General features: G+C 42.1%; 1 protein-coding gene across 1 annotated transcript in view; it reads left to right on the top strand.

Moving 5' to 3' along the window:
- The window catches only part of Scrn1 (secernin 1), a gene marked incomplete in the record, with an annotated part of 68,355 nt that overhangs the window by 38,390 nt on the left and 14,508 nt on the right, over positions 1–15,457 (top strand). The window contains 2 exon segments of the mRNA XM_013510669.1: positions 10,172–10,374; positions 13,242–13,436. Coding sequence (XP_013366123.1) covers positions 10,172–10,374; positions 13,242–13,436 — 398 coding nt within the window.

Below are 15,457 nucleotides of genomic sequence, written 5' to 3'. Positions count from 1 at the left end.
TATGACCACTCTGGCTCTGTCCTGCCCTCACACATATGACCAATTCCCAGCTCCAGTGGCTCCCAACATAAAAGATATAAACAAATACGTGAAAGAGATAAAAGAGCAGATCACTTTCTTCCCCTTCTGCATCTCAGTTGTCCTTTCCTCCTTTCCCTCCCCTCCCAGACACCGTGAACCAGAAAGAGCAGGATGTAGAAGCTGGATGAGGCAGGGATCTTCATCTGTTTGTTTACCCTTTACTGCAAGCCCTGGGAACTGTGTGTCTGGTGCATAATAGGTTCTGAATAACTGAATTTTGAGTGAAGGACTAAAGTAGAGGGTGGGGTAGAACAGAACAACCTTCTGAAATGACTTTTTTTTACTGAAACAGTGAAATGGAACACTACCAGCTGAATGCAGATTGGGCTGAGCTGAGTCTTAGCTTTTAGTGTGGGTGCACCAAGTTAAATCCCTTCTTGGGCCCAACTTGCCCTCAGTTTCAATGTGACGTTTTAATCAGATGACTTCTGAGGACCCTTCCAAAACTAATGCCCTTGAAAAGGAATAGAAGGTTTGACATTGGGTTTGTAGGGGGAAATTGCACATTTAGACAGAGGCCCGTGCAGCTCATTGCTTCTGCCACTCAATACTTGGGTCTGGTAGGGACCCCAGTTAGGTCATATATTGTCTTTATGCCTTCCTTGTTATTCCTGATTCTCATAAACTCGGTGCAGCATTCCTGAACTGGGAAAAGGCAGAAAAAACCTCTTAGGTACAACCAGTTTTCTGGCTAGTAGAATAAAATGTAAGAATAACAAGTTTTGAATTTATGTTTTGATTGCCCTTCCAGTATTTTTTTTGCCTTTGTACTAAATAGAAATCCTGGAAATGAAGAATTAGTAATGAGAAAAATATGCCTTTGAAATTCCTTATTTATAACCTGTGTACTGAGATATTATATTTGCAGATTGGAACTCACACACTGACAAAAATCACCGTTTTAACAGTTAACTTCTAAAGGATGATGGGAAAAGGTACTTTTCTCTTCCAAGCCTCAGGCTATCTTTTCAAGATTATCAACCAATAAAACGACAGGGTTTTCCTGAATATCTAGTTTTTGCCAGACTGTGGTGTGTGAGGGAAGCTCAAAACTTCAAAGAGATTTTTAGTCTGGTTTTAGGGAAAAGGCAGAAATTTGAGCAGTGCAGATTTTATGAATGATTTAAGAGATGACAGTACGAAAGAGATGTGATGCCGCATGAGTGGCCCAGAGAGTTCCAGGCTGTGGCCTTCAGAGAACACTGCTGGATGTTCAGAGTTTGCCACAGACAAGGCACATATGGGATGTTCTGGGGAGGTGTGTTTGACTTGGATCTTCAAGACTGAAGGGTGTAAACAGAGAAGGTATATTTGGCACATAATTGGTGTTATAATAGTGAGGTCTGGAATAATGACAGATGTTGGGAAGAGATGACAGGGTAAGAGCTGAACCTTAGTCACTTAATTTCATCTCCTTCCTTGGCTAGCCTGTTTGGCTCTTGCAATGAAAGGGTGAGAAGAGAACCTATCACTGGCAGGTTCTGGTCGGGGAGGTGGGATGAAGGTATCTGCACCTTTAGTGGATCTCGGTGTTCAACTTCTGGTTTCAGTTTTAAACCAGCTGTAAATTGGTTCACTTAAGCCTAGTAAGAACACAAGGGGATCCTTTCATATCAACCAAGTCCTACAGGTGACTCCTGAGCTGGAAAGCTTCCTGTATTAATTTCCAGGCAGCTCTAGAAACCTTAGTTGGAGCAGCTAGGTTCTGGAGCAGAGGCTGTGACAACCAACACGTGTGGCCTGGGAGCAGATTCTCAGGCCCTACCCCACCTTATTGAATCTGGCAACCAGTTCTAACCAGCCCTCTTGAGGTGGCAGATGCACAAAGCAGGCTGAGGACAATTGTTGCTGGAGGCACTTGCTATGAGTTGGTTACATTCCCTCAATTTTGGGGTCAGCATCTCCCTAGGTATTGGTGTCTGAGGTATCTCTTTTTCCTCTGCCCTCGCTTGTCCTCATGGGATGACCTTCTTTCCTGGACACCTGTGAGAGTAGGTTGTTTACATTTTACACTCTACTTCAGTTGTGTTCTGGACTGTGGCTGATGATTAAGAGAACACAGCATTTTCCCTATAGGTACCCAGGCCTTTGTACTTTCCACCCACATGCCAAATCTATCTGCAGTTCAAAGAGAGTGAATGACAGTAGCATTTTAATAGGCACTGACTTTAAAACCAAGGCACAAACTGTGTGCCTCTTAGAGGCTGGGGGAATGCAAGCTTTAGGAAATACTGCTTTTGAAATTCATATCCAGTGCTGTTGATGGTAAAAGCCAAGTTTTGCCTGTTGTTTTTGTTTTGTTTTATTGTTTTTGATCCACAGATCTCTATGAGACTCTGACAAGTAGTCTTTTATTTCATTTTTTTTGCCAAGAAAAAGGCACATGAGCACAGACAGACATTTTCACATCTTTCATGAAATTGATTTTAAGTATCAAGCCACTGACAGCAGCTGATGAAAAGATGGAAATTTATTTTCTTGATGTCAAGGTGTCTCTTACACTCCAAGGTCTGTTTGTCATGATAGTGTGTCTTCCACACGTATAAGGACCAAAAACTTTGGGAACCCACTGGTCAGTGGTATGCTGCAAAATGTCTAATAAAGAGCTCAGGTTAGGAGGCAGCCCCAGTCTGTGGCCCTTTCACATTTCTGTGGCGTAAATCCTCCTGCCATGACCGATTTCAAGTTACCAATGGCTTAACAACTGGCTCACACTCCCTGAAATGTAAGCGTCAGCTCCCAAGCTGGCACCAGCTCATTGCAGCAGGTCACCACACTCTTTCAGTGTTCTCAGTTTCTTCTCTCTTTTGTATAACTGATTAATTCTTTTTTCAGCAGACTCATTTTTGCTGCTTCTGGAGTTTTTGATTGACTCATGGCCCATTTGTATTTAACGTTAGCACCAGAACTCAGTCAATCTCAGTATTTCAGAATATTTTATAATTCTGAACACATCCCATCAGCCCCCCAGCACATTGAAAAACACAGCAGTCTTTGAAAAGAAGCCAGTTTGCAAATTTGGGAAATCTGCAGTTTGTCTCTTGTTTGTTAGTGAATATGAGAACTCACAGGTGGTTGGAACAGAGGCCTGGTCAATGTCTATAGGAGGGAAGGACCCATGTACAGTTAGGGTTTCCCTAATATTCTAGGAAGACATGCTTTGCACACATTATTTCATTTAACTCTCACAGTCTCTTGGTTACTTTTCTCTCACTGATGGGACAAAATACCCAACATTCAAAATTAAGGTAGGAAAAGTTTATGTAGCCCACAGTCTATGGAGGTTTCAGTCCATTCTCGGCTAGCTTCAAGGTAGAGAGTGGCGTATGGCAGAGGGCAACGGTTCATGGTGGTGGAAAGGAAGACAGCAAAAGCAGCAAGAGCAAAAAGGGAGGAGCAACAGCAGGCAATCCTCTTTCCCTTTGTTATGTTGCATGCAGGCTACCCATCCTGCTACACTCAGGGCAGGGTGAGTGTAGCACTCATACCCATAAATCCCATTTGACCATGAGTCAATCAAAAACTTTAGAAGCCTTCCCCATGACTGCATAAGGCTTTGGGGAGACACCTGGCCCCTGCAAAGACTCATGCACATCCCTTTACACAAAAGGCATTTAGTCCATCTCTAAAAGTTGCCAAAGTCCTAACAGTTTCAGCATTGCTGAAAAGTCCAAGTCCAAAGTCTCCTCTGAGATGTAAGGCAGACTCTTAGCTGAGAGCCCTTGTACAAATGAAAAGAAAGTTAAACAGTTCCAACATTCAGTAGCATAAGATAAACATTACCATTCCAAAAGGCACAAATGGAGCTATAAAGCATTGGGACCAAAGCAAGTCCAACATCCAGCAGAGCAAACATTAAGTCCTGTAGTTTTGTGTGGAACATCTGAGACAATCTGTGGCAAATTGTGAGCTCCAAAAGACTTGTGTGACTCTGCCCTTATGGCATTTCCAGTGGTTGTAGCTTCCATGGCTTCTCTCTTAGACCTGCTCTGCTCAATCCTTGTAGTTTTCCTTACATGATCCATGTTCCTGGATTTTCCAAACTTCTGTAGTCTCCACTGCATGTTAGGCTTCTCATAGCTTCACATACTGCCCTCTCAGGGTTACACTGCCTGGCCACCCAGGCCTTCTGAAATCTAAGTGGAAACCTTCTTAACCTCAGAACTCTTGCATTTTGCATGTGCCTAAAACCAACACTACATGGATGACACCAAGGTCTTTTGCCGACTGGAGCAGCAGCCAGGCTTTCTTCTCTCTTGACCATAGGGGTCAAGTGCCTGGATTACTGGGCACTCTGAATACACATCTGAGAAAAAAATTCTCCATGCCACTGTGATTCTGGAACCTGGTGTGGCCACCACCATTTTGGACCCTGGTTTGGCTGTTGCTGCCATTCTGGAACATAGTGTGGCTGCTGCCACTCTGTGGCTTCTTCCTCATAGCAAAGTCTTTCACTTTTGCAGATTTGAGGCTGCAAAGGGTGGAGAGTTGCTGCTTCTTGCAGGGCCCTCAAGCCATCTTTTCTATTTTCTTGTTCCTTCTCAGTAACCAAGATTTCCTCTGCTGTACCTTTGCAGTCTACAGCTTTACTGGAGCTTTCTTTCTGGCCAAACTCACAACATTTTAAATCATCCTGATGGGCTCTTTGCTCTTGATTCTCAAAGTAAATCTGGCTAAAAGCCCCCAACAATAGCCATGTAACTGCCTCAACATATGACTGCCTTGAAATTTCATCTGCCAGATTAATTAGTCTATCACCCTTAATCTTAATCTCATGCAAATTCTCTGAACAGGAGCTAAATACAGACAACCTTTCTGCCAAGCCATAACGTGCATTGTCTGGAGTCCAACAACCAATACAGTCCTTCTTGCTGGCAGAAACCTTGGGCAGTCTTTACCAGCAGGATTTCTATCAGCCTTTTGGTCATCTGAGCTTTGACCAGAATTTTCCATACAAACCAGACAAAGGCATTTCAGTGTGCCAGACCTTTCTAAACTCTTCCTACAAGCCATTTCGAAAGGCTGTTGAACCACATGGTCAAGCAATGACCCCACTCCTGGTACCAAATTCTATCTTGGTTACTTTTCTCTTGTTGCTGGAACAAAATACCAGATGCCCAAAATTAAGGAAGGAAAGGTTTATTTAGCTCACAGTTTCTGGAGGTTTCAGTCCATACTTGGCTGGCTCCAAGGCAGAGTGGCACATGGCAGAGGGCAACAGTTCATGGTGGCAGAAAACAGCAAAAATAGCAAGAGCAGAAAATGGAGGAGCAGAGAGCAAGCCTCTTTCCTTGCCTTATATTGTATGCAGGCTACTCACCCTAGAGTGGAAGTAGCATTCATACCCACAATCCCAGCATTGGACTATGAATCAATCATAAACTCTAGAAGCCTGTCCCATGACTGCAGGAGGCTTTGGGGGACATCCAGACACAAGCTATAACACACAGCAACCTAATGAGGTAGATGTGCTTGCCTACATTTGGTGGACAAGGAATTTGGAGCTTAGGGAGACTAAAGGACTTGCCAAAGGCCCAGGGCTAGAAGGTGGTGAGTCAGAGATACCAGGCCTGCTAACCTAGGAGGGGGAAGCAGCACAATCCATATTAGATTTCACTTTACTTCTCTTAGTGATATGGAAAGCTCAAGACTCTGAGAAATGGAGATGAGTCAAATGATTTCATATATTCTTCACCCTGTCAAAAGACAAAATGACAATACATTTAGTTTTAGGATGTCGAGTTGGCATTTACTCAAGATGCATAAATCATAGCAGCCTTAATTCTACAAAACAGAATAAGATCTCCTGCCAGGTAATAATGGAACAGTGGATTTTGTAAAGTGGAAGAAATAGAACAGTAGAAAAAAAAACCTGATGGGTTTCCACTAGGTTACTTCAGGTTACTTTTTTTGTAAGAGTTAAAACAGAAGGGGCTTCCTTACTATGTTGGCTAAGGTAGCCTTTTTTTTTTGTTTGTTTTACTTTGTTTTTACAAAAAACTAGTCTATTGTGGGATTTCTCTGCTTCCTTGATGGGCATTTAGCATGAGTGACTATTCTGGACTGGTCAGATCTGTTGGGGCCTACTGCAGGACCTCAGTCAAAAACAATTAATTTCGTAATTTTAACACCTTGAACCATCTACTTATCACCTTAACATCTACTTGCCACCTTTCTTCATCTGTTTTGGCTGCTATAACAAATATTCTATAGACTGTGGGGTTTAAATAACACATCATTATTTCTCAGTTCTGGAGGCTGGGGAGTTTGAGGTCAGGATGCTAGAAGATCTGGCGTGTGGTGACAACTCATGTCCTTGTTTGCAGATGGTTGTGCACTCTTTGTGCCCAATGTGGCAAGCAGCAGAAGAGGAGAGGCTCTTTTTTTTGAGAAAGGGTCTTGGTCAGGCTGGCCTTGTACTCACTGTGACCCTCTTGCCTCAGCCTCAAGAGTGTGGGACTGCTGTGCACATCTCCAGGCTCTTTTCTTATAAAAGCCTTAATCCCATCGTGAAGGCTCCACCCTCATGACCTAGTTCTTCATGACCCCTCAAAGGTCTCACCTCTAAATATCATCACACTGCAGGCTGGGCTTTAGTGTAGGAATTCTGAGGGGGACACATGTATCAGTTCATGGCATTACATTCCTGCTTCCAACCCTCTGACTGAACGCTTGGAATCCTCTAATATTCAAAAGGCCACAAACCCAGAGAGGCCTCATAGTCTTGCTGATTGTGGAGAAGAAGGAAAGTAATTTCCAGCTGAACGCTATAAGAAAACAGGCCTATCCCTTTAAGGGGAGAGGATTGAGTATTTTCATTATTTTCTACAGGGCAGCAACTACATATCTACAGAAAATCTAGTTCTAACTTAGTTTAACTTATATGGGATAAAAAGGATTAGGATCCCCTAGTCTAGCAAACAGAGTTACTAAACAAAGATGGAGATAGTTCTCATCTTCTTTAGTGAGATATGTCGACCTTTTGGGAACTGACAGGATGCTCTTGACATACCTGTGAGAAGGCCATGGAGCCAAGTAAAGATGTTTCTGTAAAACTAAGAATTGAATTCAGGAGCATGTGACTCTCAGACCCAGAATAACGCAGACAAAGCACACACTTTGGAAGGATTTGGACTGCACAGAGGGTAGATATCAGAGTGAGACTGTAACCTTAGTTACATTTAGTTTCATGTCTTTCTCTGTCCTGGTCCTGCTTGGGTTAAGCTGAAGTGAATTTAGAATCACATAAATCGACCCCATTTGGGATGTGAGAAAGTTGGGAGCATCTTCAAAATGGTCTTTGAGATTTTGGGCAACATGTGTGACCATATGGTTGGGTGACAACAGGCTGATCTCTCTGGCATTCGTCCATGCCTAGTGATGTGGGGTTCAGCTGCAGTCTTGGGTGGAGAGCGTGTAACTCTGCTGTTCTTCATGATATGTGTACTTTGGAGAGGGTAAGTCTGACCTCATCACATGGCCAGGAGACCAGGCCTGAGTATCTTTTTTTCCGATCAGTTAGAATTATGCCTGTAGGTGGGTGCTGAGGTCCTACTCTGCCTGGATGGCATCCAGATCAGGGTGGAGGCCAAGTGTAATGGGGGTCCCAGTGGAACGTAAACCGGCAGAACATCAGGAGAGAGAATTGGAAACTACAAAAGAGAAATCTCAACCTCCAAAGGTGGCCTGTTGTACAAGCCCAGGTAGCCACATGTTCCTAGCACACATTCATGTGGGTCACCTGTTGCTGTGCAAAGGCCTCGGGGCAGGGATCTGTCTGGTAGGTGTTTATGGGGCCTGGGATCAGGGCCCCCGCGGGATACACAGCTCTGGGTGATGAGATGTCTCACGGCATACTTGTTTGCTCCTTATCCTCCAGATAGCATGAACACTTGCTTTGGTAGTGCTCTTTGGAGAAGACGACATTGATAAGGAAAAAGTCTACTTAATTTGATCTTTCAGTGGATTCATTGTTAGATGAGTAATGTGCCAACGTTGTAACAAGATTTGAAGGAGGCATATCTCACACAGTAGTGTGAAAACCCAGTTATGCTTATGGGGCACAAAAGAATCAGGTTTATTCTTTTATCACTCTCCTAAGGCCTTAGGATCTAGCTTTGTAAACCTCACTTTGTAAGCAAGTCTTCCCAAATAAGCTGAAAGAGAGAGGTGTCAAATGGATTTGTACATAGCTGATTAAAATAATAAGCCCATTAGAAGACTAAATCCCTAGGCTGTAGTTTCGTTATTTTTTCTTTTCTATGACAGCACAATGGAATGTCCCTTCAGGAAGTATTAAACTGGGTGGATTTTAATAGCTATTAGTTCTAAAGTTTAAAAACTCACCAGAAAGAGGCCTAAACCACCATCTTAGTAGCTCTGTTGTCCCTGTTTTAAGACTTTAGCTCTTGCCAGCCGAGTTAGAATTTGATAAACAGATGAGTAAGTGAATTGAATACATATCTTGTGCCATCCTTTTTCATATCATCCTGAGAGGGAAGTAGTATCATTTTACTTTACCAATAAAATAAAAAATTGGAAATAAAAAATTGGAAGATCACATTACTTAAGACTGTATAGCCAGTGAACAGCAGAACCAGAGCTAGAAACTGGGTCTTTTTATCTCTGAATCATAAATTTCTCTGTCACAGTGTTCTACCTCCTGAAATGTCCTTACCACACTTCCTTGACTTTAGGCACTAGTGCTACATATTCTTACGTTCATTATCTCGTAAAACCCATTCTCATAGCAACTTGAGATAGCCACTCATTATATAGGTGGCATAAAACTGAAGCTCAAATATATTATGTAACCTGCCTAGTGTCACTTAGAGGGTGGTTACCTGTACCCTCCTTAAAGACTTTAGTAATTGGAAGGGCCAGGGGAGATGGATGTCTCACTTCAGAAGGAATTTATGTTCTTTTGATAACTGACACCGTTAGCCACACCAATAGATGTAGGCTGATGGTAGGAGGGGAATATGTAGAAAAGGGATTGATCATGTCCTAACCAGCCACCCATTCCTAATGAGTTCTCTGAGCAAATTATATGCATATAGCACAATGGTCAGTAAGCAGGCATTTTTATTTCTAATTGTCTTAGTCTGTTCAGGCTACTTGAAGAAAACACCATTAAAAAGGGTGGTTTGTAAACAGCATAAATTGCTTATAATTCTGGAAGCTTGGAAGTCCAAGATCAAGGTACCAGCATTTGGTGTGTGCTGTGGGACCATTTTCTTTCTTTCTTTTTTTTTTTTGTCTTTTTGAGACAGGGTCTCATTATGCAGTTCAGGCTGGTTTTGAGCTCACTTTACAGCCCAGGCTGGTCTTGAACTTGCAATGATCCTCCTGCCTCAGCCTCCCGAGTGCTGGGATGACAGGCATGCACCACCATGCCTGGCCCTATGTGGGACCATTTTCTGATTCATAGGTGGTGCCTTCTTGCTGTGTCCCCAGATGGTGGTTGGAGCAAGGTGGATATCTGAGCCTTCATTCATGAGGGCGCTGATCCCATGCATGAGGGCACAATCCTCATGATTTAATCACCTCCCAAAGCCCCTATTTCTTAATACCATCACATCAAGTATCAGAATATAAACAGGAATTTTCAGGGGACACAAACAAGCCACAGCAGAAACCAAAGTACCTTCTGTAGTATAATACAGATCAAAGCTGGGAAGAGCAAAGATTTCTTTTTGCTTAGGCTGCAGTCAAGAGGGGGCATGTGCTACAGTAAAGGGGTCTCACTAAAGGCTAGATCAATGCTGGTCAGCCCCTTGCTAGATGGAGCCAGCAAAGACAAAGGAAGGGCTGATCTTCCTTTCCAGAAGAAACCAGTAGTTTCCCATTCTTCTGTCTTCCCAGAAAGAGGATTTCCAAACATGTTAAACATCCTCATGATTGGTAACGGAATACGTGAGAGAGATATTCTCAGCTAACGTATGGCTGATCAGTTTGCATATTACACTGCATATTTAGCATTCTTATGCACGATGGTATGTGTTAGGACTCAGCCTTGCCCCAGTCTTTGGTTGCTATGGTAATAATCACGTTGTATGAAATGATGGAGGCACACTTTTCTTTACTGCAGGCTTGGCTTAGAAAGAGGGACAACAGCTAAAGAAGCCTTAGATGTCATCGTCTCCTTGTTGGAAGAACATGGACAAGGAGGGAATTATTATGAAGATGCCAGCTCCTGCCATAGCTTCCAAAGTGCATACCTGATTGTGGATCGTGAAGAAGCCTGGGTGCTTGAGACCGTAGGGAAGTACTGGGCTGCTGAGAAAATCACGGGTGAGTAGGGGTGCAGAGTGAAAAGTTTTGAGTGCATTCTTTTTTAAGGATCAAATTTGGCTGGACTCATGGTACCAGACCCAGACTTATGTGGATGTGCTGCCCCGTCTCTGCTGGCTCTCCATGCTTAAGCTCATTTCTTACTCGTGGACATCTCTGTCCAGATGTGAACCTGAAGTTTCCAAATTCAGAGTGAAGGAATGTTAACCCTGGGGAATGACACTGTTAATATTTCATATTTTTTGTTTGCTTCCTGGGAAGGAGTCAGTTCTGATAACCAGTAGCTCCATGTTTCAAACTCTGTTAGTTGGCCAGGAAATGGTGGATCTTCCTTCATACTGTTGTGAATCCCTACAACTAGGAGCTGTCTCTTGTCACCCTCCAGCCCTGTAGACCTCTGTGCTTGGAATCTTGCTCTGAAATAGAAGTTTGGATCTGAGCACTGTTGAATGCCTTGCTGGGCCAACCAGGCCATTTCTCTGTGAAATAATGTTCCCAGAAAAGCAGAGAACTTGATGATCCACACAGGATTTAGCGCCCATAGAATTGCTCTGCAGCATCTTTCTTCAGAGACAGCAATAGGAAAGAAATGGTAGAGCTAGGCATGGTGGCCTCAGCGCATCACCTCAGCACCCTCATATTCTAGATAGAATGGGATCGCAGAATAGGAAAAGGGCCTCCAAGAGGACTGAATAGGAGTAAGAGAGAATTGGCCTGCGACGCTCTTCTTACATTCCTTAGGACAGGATGATACATACATGACATGTGTGCTGCCTTTCCCTCTCTGGTGTCTGTGGCAGACATGGCTAGTAGATCACTGCATTCTTCTCTTGTTGAGCCTATACTTGGCCTATGTTTTACTATGCAGTCCCTTCCTGTTAATGAGAAGAATGAAACATATTTGCCTTATGGGTGTTGGAACCAGATCTGACTTGAGTTAGAAGCATATCTGGTGCATTCATTGGGAGTCATGCCTGTTGTCTGTTTACAGAGTCCAGTGATCAGAGTTCGATGGCTACATTAAGCCCTATACAAAGTTGCCTCACTGAGGCAGAGAAATTGACTGTGCTTTCTTGGCCAAGCTGTGTGAGGTTGCGTCTGCTGGGAGGAGGGAGTGGCACAGGGTACAAAATGAGCTAGTGGCGCCATCAGTGGCCACAGGGAGTTTTCCCACCCTTGTCTGCCCGATGTACAACTAGCAGAACCTTGCCTTGTGGTGATTATGGAACAGAGGCTGCCAACTTAAAACTCCTTTCTACAAAGCCCTGCTAAAATGAAGTCTTACTGCTGAATGGATCTATCAAGAAGGTTTGTGGGCCGTGCTTCAAAGCACTCAGATTGCTTTTAAGTAGAATGTAAGACTTTTTGATCTATAACTGCATTTCAAAAGCTGAGCTTCCCTTTACCATAAGAGCTTAAAAAATCCATCTCCACAAAATGAGTGTTGTCTTTCACTAAACATTTAAGTAAAAAACCCCCAGCCATTTCTTGGACTCATCGATTTCATGTCCTCTGATCCCAGCAGCGCATGTGATTGATGGCCGTACGTTTTAATGCACTCTGTCCTCTAAGCGCTGGTTTTTGAAAGCAAATGTCTACCATAAATCAGCCCTCTAAGAAAATAACATCTATGGAATTGTTTACATGAGCTTTTCTTTTCTTTTTTTATTAGCTTAGTGTAAATGATGTAAAAAATCACTTGTTTAGTCCAAACCTATGTTTTAATTGTTTATAATTTTAATTTTGTAGTGCCCTCTGAAAAAATGAACAGCAAAGGAGCATGCTTATCAGCCAGAAGGGCTTATTTTAGAAGTGTGTGTCATAGAGCAAAACATCCCAGAAGAACTCAGTCTAGCACTGATCCTGCCTCTAAAGAGTAGGTTTCTAGCAGGAATGGCTTCATTGCATTTTGTAGTTTGAGTTGTTTCTCTCACTTTATTATCCAAGAACCTAGAAGCTCTCAGCATGCTCCCTTAGAGCAGCAGCTATAAATGGCCTTTTTGACATAGCATTGCTAAGATGCTGTTTGCACTCTGGACAATTTTGAAATTTGAAGTTCAAATCGTCCTCTGTATCTGAGCTCATGTTTTGCAGATCACATAGTCAGCTTGCCAGCTGAAGAGGATTTCTGTCCTAACTCTGTCATCAAAGCACAGTGTACTCAGAATGTAGACGTTTCTGATTCTAGAACTCCTTAGCTATCCTTTTGTTTTTATGAGAAAAACATTCTCATATATTTTTCACATACACACAAACACACCCAGACACATACATTTGCAAATACTGTTATTTTCAAGCAATTCATATTCTCATTGGCACTGTGTTTTTCTAAATATTGAGAACTTTAAAAAGCTGAATGAAGAAGCATCTGGTTTGTATTTTTGTAGCCAATCATGTATATTTGGCAGTGCATGGTGTGCAGTGTTTTTCCAGGTGTAGAAGAATCAGGGTGGGAACAAGGAGACTATGCATGTTACAGAGCATTCCCACGGAGGAGTCTCTTACAGATTTCTCTTATTAGTGGAGTATCTCTTTCAAGGCACCTTTCCCTTTTCTTTTAAGTACTGCATGCTTGGGGTTTATCCAGGTAGAATGAAGAGCCTCCCATAGCTCCTTTTGTTTGTGAAATCATGATCAATAACGTCATTGCTCATTTACAATGTGAAAATATCTAGTCAAGAATTGCTCAAACCTTCTAAGGGTCTTTTGGAAAGAGGACCAAGCATTGTGTTTCTTTCTTCAAAAATTGAACTGATTCTTCCCTGTAAAGTCAGGGTTTCAGGGTAAGGATTCTCTATAAATTTCCATTTCTTGATTAAGTCTCCATAAATATATTTTCCACTAACTGGGCTTTGCACTCTCTACAGAGGGAGTGAAGTGCATTTGCAACCAACTTTCACTCACTACTAAGATGGATGCGGAGCACCCTGAACTCAGAACTTATGCTCAGAGTCAAGGCTGGTGGACAGGAGAGGACGAATTCAACTTTTCCCAGGTTTTTTCTCTAGCTGATGACCATCTGGACTGTTGTGCAGGCAGGGAGAGCTTAGAAAAGCAAGAAGGTGAGTTTGACCCTTATGATTTTCCTTCTTATACCTGTTGTCTTATGGCAGTTCCAGAAAACTGAATTTTAGAGGGTGAACAAAGAGGAATTGGAGAGAATAGACTGTATGTAATAGCCAACTTGCACCAAAAGCCCCTGCTGTACTGGCAAGCGGCCAACTTGTCCTTGTTTTTATACAGTGCTTCCTCAACCATGGAGGTTTCTTATTTCTACTGATGCCATTTCCCTTTTAATCATCAATGTTGTTGTGTTGTCTTTTGTGATATTTATGGCAACCCTCCTCAGAGCTCAGTGTTGATATATTTGACTTAGTTTCTTCCTGTATTTTTTTCTTGCCCATTCTTATTATCTTGCTAGGCCTTAATGGCAGATGTGTTATCTTTTGCTCATCTGAAGTTCCTTTTGTGGTCTGTCATGGTCCTTTGTTCTATGAATGTTTGTTGAGTTGAATTGTTGTATTAAATTCTCTTCACAAACCTACTACTTGCTACCCAGGTACTGATTTAAAATCAGAATCTATATTTAAACAAATGTATTGGCTAGATGGTTTGTTATTTCTATACCTTCCAAAAATCTTACAGTGGTCACATTTTATATTTGCTCGTTGTACATATATTTAGTCAGTCAAACTTTCGACCATATAAAATGTGTCAGCAAAATATGCTCTGTAGCAGCTGCCTATTTTGTAAATACAATTTAATTGGAAAACAACCACACTGTTCTCTTTGTGTCACTGTGACAAAATACCTGACATAAACAGCTTATAAAGAAGAAAGGTTTATTTTGCCTCATGGTTTCAGAGGTTTCAGTTCATGGTTGTTGGCTCATTGTTGCTGGGTTTGAGGTGAGGTAGGGAACACATGGCACGGAAACTGCTCATCTCATGACAGGGAAGAAAGAAGGTGGGAGGTAGGGAGAAGAGGAGAGGGAGAGCACTGCTGTCCCAATATCCCCTTTAAGGACATGCCCCCCATTGACCTAAATTCCTTCCACTAGGGTCCACCTCCTGAAGGCTCCACCTCCTCCCATTAGAGCAACAGGCTGGTGACTTAAGTCTTCAACACATGAACCTTTGGGAACATTTAGAATCCAAACTACCTTGGCTACCTTTTTGCTTATGGCTGCTTTATGCTATAATGACAGAGTTGAGCAGTTGCAATAAGCAAGTTGTAATGGAAACAATGTGACCCATAAATCTAAAATATCTCCTTATCTGGTTCTTTAAGAAAAAGTTTCCTGACCCTTAATCTAGAAGAATATGTTAGGACTTTTGCTGTAGAACTTCAGTAATATATTCTGGATGGGAAGATAAGACAGTTTTCATTTTTATTTTTATTATTTTTATTTTTTGTCTTTTTGAGACAAAGTCTCACCATGCAGTTCAGGCTGGTCTTGAACTCACTTTGTAGCCCAGGCTAGCCTTGAACTCACAATGATCCTCCTGCTTCAGCCTCCCAAGTGTTGGGGTTACAGGCATATGCCACCATGCCTGGCTTACAGTTTTCATTTTTAAATGGAAACTTTAAAAGAGCTAAAAGTTTTTAATTAAAAAAAATTAACTTGATAGAAGTTATTAGATAGTCTGCTAAAATATCAGCCTAGAATCTGATGAAGCTTTTAAATCTAGCTACAAATTTACAGGAAATGCAGAGGATGGAAGAACATACAGAATAACAGGAAGGATAGCATCTATAAAGTCCAAATTGTGCAGAATACTATAGTAAGAATGATCCAAGTTTTCTGACAAATAAGATACTGTTGGCGGGGGGCAGGGGAGAAGAGATGAGAAGATTTTGGAGACATTACTGAACTCTTTGGTTTTGATTCACATGATTACAGGAGAGCTGGGGATGTAATGTAATGGTAGAAGAAGCTGAAAGAGTAAATAAGATCCAAAATGTGCAATAGATATTGTATAATGAGAAGAAATTGTTCAAAAGGAAGAGAAGCTGGGATAGAGGAAAGGAGAAAAGAAGCAAGAGAAAAGCAAAATTGTATATATATATATATAGGTACTGG

The sequence above is a fragment of the Chinchilla lanigera genome, unplaced genomic scaffold (genome assembly GCF_000276665.1).
Source record: "Chinchilla lanigera isolate Chin_1 unplaced genomic scaffold, ChiLan1.0 scaffold00009, whole genome shotgun sequence".
NCBI classification, from domain to species: Eukaryota; Metazoa; Chordata; class Mammalia; order Rodentia; family Chinchillidae; genus Chinchilla; species Chinchilla lanigera.
The sequence above is the reverse complement of the archived record's forward strand: the minus strand, read 5'-3'. Positions and strand labels throughout refer to the sequence as shown.